The sequence below is a fragment of the Heloderma suspectum genome, chromosome 6 (assembly GCF_057233095.1).
Source record: "Heloderma suspectum isolate Gila_16-S chromosome 6, 16-S_ref, whole genome shotgun sequence".
NCBI classification, from domain to species: domain Eukaryota; kingdom Metazoa; phylum Chordata; class Lepidosauria; order Squamata; family Helodermatidae; genus Heloderma; species Heloderma suspectum.
This window is the reverse complement of record NC_139463.1, coordinates 106526930-106536430: the sequence shown is the minus strand read 5'-3', so window position 1 is coordinate 106536430 and position 9501 is coordinate 106526930. Positions and strand designations below refer to the sequence as shown.

The 9501-nt window shown below is 46.8% G+C and overlaps 1 protein-coding gene across 1 annotated transcript; it reads right to left on the bottom strand.

Moving 5' to 3' along the window:
• Positions 1–1671: 1671 nt before the first annotated feature.
• On the bottom strand, positions 1672–4006 carry LOC146342318 (vomeronasal type-2 receptor 26-like). The gene is made up of 2 exons (XM_084808496.1): positions 3886–4006; positions 1672–2650 (listed from the first exon to the last, which is right to left on the bottom strand). The coding sequence occupies exons 1-2, from the start codon at positions 3962–3964 to the stop codon at positions 1731–1733; spliced, it is 999 nt and encodes a 332-aa protein (XP_084664622.1). The 5' UTR covers positions 3965–4006; the 3' UTR covers positions 1672–1730.
• Between the last annotated feature and the right edge of the window lie 5495 nt (positions 4007–9501).

Below are 9501 nucleotides of genomic sequence, written 5' to 3'. Positions count from 1 at the left end.
CCAGCAGCGGGACATTTGGCTGCTGGCTAGCAGGGACAAGGGATGTACGAAAGGTACTTACCTTTCGCGGATTATGTTTATGGTTCGGGGGGAGGCGTTCTGTCCCTCCCCCCAGAATCCTCACCAGGGGGGAGTCGCTCCTGGCCGGCCGGCTGTGCTCCGCAGGGATTCTGCGGAGCCACCGGCCGGCTCCGCCAGCCAGCTCCGCCAGCAGTCGGACATCCAGCCGCTGCCTAGCAGGGATGCAAATGGTGGCAGCCGAAGCCGCCGCCATTTGCGTCCCTGCAGTCAGCCGTGATAGGCTACGTAAACATTTTTTACGTAGCCATGATAGGCTACGTAAACAGCCGTGATAGGCTACGTAAACTATCATGGCTGACTTTAAAAAAAAAACGCGCGTACGCAAATGGCGGCGGCCACCGCCATTTGCGTTCCTTATTTTGGCACGTCTTAGTCTACGTAAACATTTACGTAGACTAAGACGGCGAAAATAAGTGGAACGCGAAGTCAGCCGTGATAGGCTACGTAAAGATTTACGTAGCCTATCACGGGTGTTTTTTTAAAACCTATCCGTGATAGGCTACATGAATCTTTACATAGCCTATCACGTTTTTGTTTTTGTTTAACTGGAAATGGCAGCGGCGGCAGCCGGTCAGAAGACCGGCTGCTGCAGCCGCCACCGCCGAACCACCACCGGAGCCACCGCCGCCAGGAAGATCCGCTCAAGGTAAGTCTCGTCCCGGGGGGGCGGGGGGGTCAGGCTGTTCCACCACCGATTTCAGGGGGCTGAATGCGCTGGCATTCGTCCTCCTCAAGATCCGTGGCGGAATTTTCGTACATCCTTACATAAATCTTTATGTAGACTATCATGTCTGACTTTAAAAAAAACAACGTGCGTATGCAAATGGCGGCGGCTACAGCCACCGCCATTTGCGTTCCTTATTTTGGCCCATCTTAGTCTAAGTAAATATTTACGTAGACTAAGACGGCGAAAATAAGGGGAACGCAAATAGCGTAGCGGACGCTATTTGCATTCCCCCTTATTTTCGCCATCTTAGTCTACGTAAATATTTACGTTAGACTAAGACAGGCCAAAATAAGGAACGCAAATGGCGGTGGCCGTAGCCGCTGCCATTTGCGTATGCGCATTTTTTTTTTTAAGTCAGACATGATAGGCTATGTAAAGATTTACGTAGCCTATCACGTCATTTTTTTTTTAAAGTCAGACATGATAGGCTATGTAAATCTTTACGTAGCCTATCACGTCTTTTTTTTTTAACACCGGAAATGGCGGCGGCTGCAGCCGATCAGAAGACCGGCCGCCGCCACCACTGCCGCCAAAGCCTCTGCTGGAGCTGTCGCCACCCAGAAGATCTGCCCTAGGTAAGTCTCGTCCCAGGGGGGATCTGCGGGGGGTGGGGGGGTGGCAGGCTGTTCCACCATGGAGTTTGGGGGGCCGAATGCACTGGCATTCAGCCTCACCGAAATCCGTGGCGGAATTCTCTGCCATCCCTAGTATGGAGGGAGACAGTTTCACATCAGCCCTTCTTTAGTTAAGCCTGGTGAAGAAATACCTCAGGTAAAAAATCTTCTCAAGACTCCAGTGACACAATTCCATTTCTTTCCATTTCTCCTTTCTCCCTGTCTCTTCCTCTTCCTCTCTTCCTCTTCCTCTTCCCCTTTCTCTCTCTCTCTCTCTTTCTATCTCAGTGAAATTCCTGAGGTTGATGTCACTTCTCCAAATTGTGACTATATTTTTTTCTTACTAATTGTTCTCTGGTGTTCAGTTCAGGCCTGAATATGATAATGTAGCACTTAGGGAGAAAGATGCAAACCAGTAAGCCAGAACCAGAGGCAAGGATGGAGAAGATCTCCACAGCCACCATGAATTTCCCCTTGGTGCTCAGGTAGGTTGGCACAAAAGACGCCCAAACACTGCAGAAGACCAACATGCTGAAAGTGATCAGCTTGGCTTCATTAAAGGTATCAGGCAACTTCCTGGCAAAGAAAGCCACAGAGAAGCTAATGATGGCCAAAAGCCCCATGTAGCCCAGGACAATGTAGAACATCAGGGCTGAGCCTTCATTACATTGAACGATGATTGTGCCAACCTGGGAGTGCATGTCAAACTCCGGCAAGGGGGGAGAAGTTGCCAGCCATGCAGCACAGATGCTGGCTTGAATAAAAGAACAAAAAATTATAACTGATACAGCAAGTCTCTTCCCAACCCATTTCCTCATCCTGTTTCCAGGTTTGGTGGACATGAAGGCCAGAACCACAGTGATGGTCTTTGCTAACACGCAAGCAACAGCAATGGAGAAGATGATGCCAAACACTGTTTGCCTCAGAAGGCAGGTCACCTTCCCAGGCCACCCAATGAATAAGAAGGAGCAGAGAAAGCAGAGCAGCAGTGAGGACAGCAGGGTACACGTGATGCTCCAGTTGTTGGCTTTGACGATGGGAGTGTTCCAGTGCAGACTGAAGCTCCCAATCACAGCAACTGTGGTCAGCAAAAGGAAAAGAGCTAAGGATGCCAGAACTACTCCCAAGGCTTCCTCATAAGATAGGTAGCTTATTTCTTTGAGAATACATTGGTCCCGGTTATCATTTGGATACTGATCTTCTGGGCACGTCTCACAATGGTCTGCATCTGAAAGTAATGAACAAAGTATTTCCAGAGTTAGCAAATGTTTCTAGTATGGAGGAGCTGTTATAAAACATATATTTCCTCAGCATCAGTGATGATAGTTCTCCCAACATTTCTTTTCCTTGCCCCTGTTCACAGTAAACACATTCATACATTCAATCATCAAAAAAAATCTGCTGGTTAGAAAGAGCAGACGATAAGGTTATCTCATGTTGGTCCAAACTCCATGAAGCCAGGAAATGGGAAGCTAAGACTTATGCCTTATCTGATGTGCCCCATGATCAGTCATGATGTTGTGCAATGTCACAAATTGTGCTTGCTCCTCCATGCACCCACACATTTCCCGGGTCTTTCTGGATGGAGTGCCTGATTTTCATTTAACATTGTGGAATCCTTTTTTGACTGATTGATTTATCTATTGGAGGCACAACTGTGCCTCCAATAATTTGTAGTTAGAGAAAAGCAATTGGCTTGACAATGGGAGCACTATGAATGAAGCGCCACATCATCAACACTTTGATCATAGAAAGAAAAAGAGCCAAGGAAATCAGAACTGCTCCCAGATGCTTTCCAAATGATGGGTAGCTTAGGTAGGGATGTCAGAGAATTCCGCCACGGATCTTGGGTAGGCCAAATGCCAGCGCATTCGGCCCCCCGAAATCGGTGGCGGAAAGCTCTGCCACCCCCCCAGGACGAGACGTACCTGGGGCAGATCTTCGCGGCGGCGGCGGCAGCTCTGGCGGCAGCTGCGGCAGTGGTTCGGCGGTGGCGGCCGGTCTTCTGACTGGCTGCCGCCGCCATTTCCAGTTTAAAAAAAAAAAAGACATGATAGGTCTCGCAGATTATTCAACATAATCTGCGAAAGGTAAGTGACTTTTGTACATCCCTAAGCTTAGGTGTTTAGGAATACATTTATCCTGGTTCTCATATGGATACTGATCTTCTTGGCACATCTCACAGTTGTCTGCATATGAAAGTAATGAGCCAATACTAACTATTTCCAGAGTTAGCAAATGTTCCCAGTTCTTAACTGGACAGTTTTAACTGGATCTCATATAACACATATATTTCTTCACCAACAGTGATGCTAGCGTTGTGCTAGCATTTCTTTTGCCTACCCCTGTTCACAGTATATAATTCATACATTTGCCATTAGAGAAAAGTGATAGGTATTAAAATATACTTGAATTTGAAACCTTGGAATTTTTGTCTAAGCAATGCTTTAGTCCTTTACTTACTTATCTGGGAAGATATCCTCCCTTGGGGGCACTCAGTGCAATCATAGCAACACACTTGCTTCCCCTGAGGGACGAACATGCTCTGTCCAGGGTGGCAGCTCTCTGCACAGGTGGAAATGGGCAGCACCTAATGGTAACCAAAAGAAGGACATTTGGGATGGAAACAAGCTAATTCATTCTCACTGCCATTATCAGGTTCTCCACTCAATAAGGAATTCAAACCCCCACTCACAGGCAGGCCACCCGGGAGTGTTAGCCATCCCACCGTTGACACCAAATTGTCGGATTCTCCGCTCAGTAAGGAATGAGGCTGGAGGTCAAGGCTGAGTTAACACAAATCATTTACTCATGCATGGAGGTTGGCCGCCAACAAAGGGGAAACAACAACCCCCCTTCCAGAACAACAAATTCATATACCTGAGGGGAGAAACGGCCCGAGGACCAATCACAGTATATCACCAGATGTGGCATCTAATATCCGCTATTCACAGCAGTTTCTTGATCCTATGATTATTCTCAATTAGGACTGCTTTATTGCAAAGCTTTTACAGACTCAACAATTAGCAAAGTTAGCAAGCAACAGTTGGCAAAGTGTGTGAATACGTTCCAGGAGACGTCTGGCGCATTATGGAAGCATCCCAAGTTTCTCTTCTTAGGTTCCCCTTTTCTTAAGGCCCGTTGTAGGGTGCGTCTGACCCTTGCTCTTTGTTATGGCAGACAAGCTAAAAATGGTCTTTAGCAGAATAAGAATGCTTCGCTTCTCATCACTATGACTTCCAGGTACATTCTTCGTCATTAGAACATATGAACATCTCAGAACGTATTCAAATCTTGGGACAAGAGCAGGTCATCTTCTTGCGTTGCGGCATATACCAAAACACTCGCATACTGTAAGGGCCCAGTGCTCATCTCAGCTCCTAAATGATCGTGCGCCTTGCAGCCAGGCCAATCATGCTTTGTCCACTTCCTCAACTGGGTGAATAGGGAAGATATTTAGCTCCCACTCCCTTCCCCGCTCTCCCCTTGAGAGATGCACATGACGGGGAACTCCAGCCCTTTCAGGGCTCACTGGATTTCCACTGTGCCCTGACTCAGCTCGCAGCTGGCTTGGAGGCATCATCCCAAGATCTGGGCATTTCTCCCCCTTCTGCAAATGCAGCTATGGAGTGAAAAAAAGAAAGGGGAAACGGCCCTGCCATCCCCAGCAACCAGCCCTCTCTCCCTGCTGGGGCCAACCCCTGCAGGGAGGACCGGCAGCACAACAGCAGCAATGGGAGAGTGACCCTCCCCCCCTGCTGCCTGCTGCCACTCCCATGCAGACGGCGCCTCTGTCTCCGCCAAGACCAGCCCTGACAGGGAGGGAGGGACGAGGGTTACGTTGCGGCAGCACGGCGGCAGGGACGGGAGGACAAGGGGGAAGCGCTGCTGCCCCTCCTTCTCCCACCCCTGCTGCTCTGCCACTGCTGCGTGGCTGTCATCTCTCTCCCGTGGTTAGGTTGAAGCCCGACAGGGAGAGAAGGAGGACAGTTGAGCCACGCCATCATGCAAAGGTGTGAAATCCGGCAGCTGGCCCATCTCGGTGTGAGCCAAGCCGGGCCAGCTGGCAGATACCAGGCCAGAGTCAGGGCCGGGGTGGTGTGAGCCAGCAAAAGCAAACTGAGCTGAACCCCCCAAGCAGATTCCTCTGACACCCTTACTCTCCTTGAGGGTAGTGGTAAGGATTGAACAACCTGCACTCAATCCCCACTACCACCTTGATCTGCCTTCCATGGCTCAGTATTCTCCAGACGTTTTGGCCTACCACTCGCATCAGCCCCAGCCAGCCTAGCCAATGGTCAGGGATGATGGGAGTTGAAACCCCAAACATCTGGTGGGACCCAGGCTGAGGAAGGTCCTCCTACAGCAAGCGGAAAAGCAGCAATAAGAGATGTAACAGGTTCTGGTCAGGATTCATTCCTTAGCCTGTTGCATTTTTTTTAAAAAAAGGAGTCTTGGAGTGACTTAAGAGCTATTTTTGATTTATTCAACTTAAACCATCAAGGATAGTCCACTTCATCATATGCATACTGTGTCTCTGTTGATTGGCATGTATTTATACAGATGGGTGGAGAGACAGAGAAATGTGAGCAGTGTGGCCAGGTGGAAATGCAATGCAAATGTAAAGACTGTGAAAATTACATAATTAGATTTGATAGTTAGATCAATGTCTCTTCAATTTGAAAATTTTGAAGAGAACCCAAAAACAAATCTAAATGTCCAATGGGATGTAATGGTATAAAAGTTGTGGGTATGGAATTAGCTTATACTGATGTCTCGGCTATCACAGTTAAATCTAAAGTGCTGGAGGCTAGTTCATTCATTCATTCATTCATTCATTCATTCATTTTTGTGACAAGAAGTTGCTAGCCTAGTGATTAAGATGCCAGTCTACCTTTCTGGAATTTGTCAGTGAAAAGATGAAGCATCATGTCCATCTTGATGCTGATTCTGCATCCATTATCTCTCCCTCCTTGGGAGAGGGCATTCATGGAGAGACAGAGAAATTTATCTGTACCGTATCAGGCTATGGTGCTAAAACCATTATCAGCCAACCCCATTAATAATAAAATATCCAGGATATGTGCATAAAGATTATGATGACCATTCCTACCTGATTAAATTTGTGATTCCACACAATGGCACTTTCATTAATGATTATTTTTTCCCCTGCAGGATCCTGGGCGTCCATCCTACCAACTGGTATTCTCGAGAAAGATTCATTGGGGAAAGTGACCAAGTTGATGAGATCGTATCCCCCTGCCAGGTCTCCATTATCATCGAAAAATATTTCTTCACCAGCACTATTATTAAAATGGATGTTTTGCAGAAACCAGTGAAGCTAAAAGAAAAGGTTTTTTATTTTGTTTTTAGGAAGCCTGTCAAATGGCAAGAAACAGCCTGTTGTCATCTTACTGCAAAGCAGTGACATTTAGACTTTCAGTGCCTATTAGCCAGGGTATCAAAATTTATTCTAGTTGTTTCATTGTGGACAAAATCAGGAACACTTCAGAAACAGAGAACCTGCTTCAGGTGAATCCTACAAACCTCACCTCACAGGAGAATTTTCATTCATTCATTCATTGAAATCTTTCTGTTATCAGGAGACCACACAGCTGAAAATGTCCACACCCTTGCCCTTTAATGTCTGTCTTGTTATGTTTTTATCACAAAAGCCAAGTTTGGTTTTGTTGCCCATTTCAAACACTGATTGGTCCCTATACCTCTTATGTCCCTCCTTGTTGTCAGCTGTTCATACCACCTTCCCCGTGTCAGTTGTCCATCCTGCCGTCTCCTACTGACAGCTGTCATCATTGTTTGTTATATCACCAACTTCCTCTTAATTGGTTATATTCTTGAACATTTGTCCAAACACCCCCTTTCTCTGTACAGTTTTGTAACTTTCCAGACCATTTTGCACATAACCTTAAGCTGCACTATTGCTATTTTGATGCAGACTTCATTCTCTCTGACATATGGCCATGTCTACTCCATGCCACCATCACACAAGAAAAATACACGTATGAGTAGCATATGCATGCTCACAGGGTTTGCTTGTTTTGTTTTGTTTTGACCGACATTTAGATTCCTTTCCTGAGTTTCTCTTTTGTAACTTTCCAGACAACGCTACATGTCTCCGAACTGAAGCTGCACTATTGCTACGTTGATGCAGGCTCTGATTAGCAGGCCTTCAGTCCTCTGAAGTCTGCACTACGACCATGAAGACTCCATGCCACCATCTTGCAACCAAGATATATAGAACCATAGAATAGTAGGTTTGGAAGGGGCCTATAAGACCATCGAGTCCAACCCCCTGCTCAAGGCAGGAATCCAAGTCCAAGCATCCCTAACAGGTGGGTGTCCAGCTTCATCTTGAACGCCTCCAGTGTGGGAGAGCCCACCACCTCCCTAGGAAATTGGCTCCATTTTTGTACTGCTTTAACACTCAGGTTTTTTTTCCTAATATTCAGCCGGAATCTGGCTTCCTGTAACTTGAGCCCATTGTTCCGTGTCCTGCACTCTAGGATGATCGAGAAGAGATCCTGGACCTTCCTCTCGTGACAACCTTTAAAGGACTTGAAGAGCACTATCCTATCTCCCCTCAGTCTGCTCTTCTCAAGGCTAAACATGCCCAGTTCTTTCAGTCTCTCTTCATAGGGCTTTGTTCCCAGTCCCGCGATCATCTTTGTTGCCCTCCTCTGAACCCTGTCCAGCTTGTCTGCATCTTTCTTAAAATGCGTTGCCCAGAACTGGACACAGTACTCCAGTATGTAGAATCATAGAATCATAAAATTATAGAATAGTAGGGCTGGAAGGGGGCTACAAGGCCATTGAGTCCAACCCCCTGCTCAACACAGGAATCCAAGTCAGAGCATCCCTGACAGATGGCTGTCCAGCCCCGTCTTGAATGCCTCCAGTGTGGGAGAGCCCACCACCTCCCTAAGTAAGTGGTTCCATTGTCATATTGCTCTAACAGACAGGAAGTTTTTCCTGATGTTCAGCCGGAATCTGGCATCCTGTAACTTGAGCCCATTATTACATGTCCTGCACTCTGGGATGATCAAGAAGAGATTCTGGCCTTCCTCTCTATGACAACCTTTCAAGGACTTGAAGAGCGCTATCATATATCCCCTCAGTCTTCTCTTCTCAAGGCTAAACATGCCCAGTTCTTTCAGTCTCTCTTCATAGGGCTTTGTGTCCAGTCCCCTGATCATCTTTGTTGCTCTCCTCTGAACCCTCTCCAGTTTGTCTGCATCATTCTTAAAGTGTGGTGCCCAGAACTGGACACAGTACTCCAGATGAGGCCTAACCAGTGCTGAGTAGAGGGGAACTAGTACTTCATGGGATTTGGAAGCTATGCTTCTAGTAATGCAGCCTGAAAGAGCATTTGCCTCTTTTGCAGCCACATCACATTGTTGGCTCATCTTCAGCTTGTGATCAACAACAACTCCAAGATCTTTCTCGCTTGTAGTGTTGTTGAGCCACGTATCCCCCATCTCGTAACTGTGCATTTGGTTTCTTTTTCCTAGATGCAGAACTTGGCATTGATCCCTATTCAATGTCATTCTGTTGTTTTCTGCCCAGCACTCCAGGCTATCCAGATCACTTTGAATTTTGTTTCTCTCTTCCAAAGTATTAGCTATCCCGCCCAATTTTGTGTCATCTGCAAATTTGATCAGGATTCCCTGCACCTCCTCCTCCAAGTCATTAATAAAAATGTTGAAGAGCACTGGGCCCAGGACTGAGCCCTGCAGTACCCCACTCATTACCTCTCCCCAGTTGGAGAAGGTCCCATTGATTTTTGACTCTTTGAGTCCGATTCTGTAGCCAACTGTGGATCCACCGGATCGTTGTTTCATCTAGCCCACTTTGAGCTAGTTTGTTCATCAGGATATCATGGGGCACTTTGTCGAAAGTTTTGCTGAAGTCAAGGTATATGATGTCTACAGTATTCCCATGGTCTACAAGGGAGGTGACTTGATCAAAAAATGAGATCAGATTTGTCTGGAAGGACTTGTTTTTGACAAATCCATGTTGGCTTCGAGTAATCATGGCATTGTTTTCAAGTTACTTCCAGAT

Coding starts and splice junctions, on each gene's coding strand:
- LOC146342318 (XM_084808496.1), bottom strand. CDS start 3,964: ATGTTCGTCCCTCAGGGGAAGCAAGTGTGTTGCTATGATTGCACTGAG. Junction 2,651..3,885: donor GAGGATATCTTCCCAGATAA/GTAAGTAAAGGA, acceptor CATTACTTTCAG/ATGCAGACCATTGTGAGACG.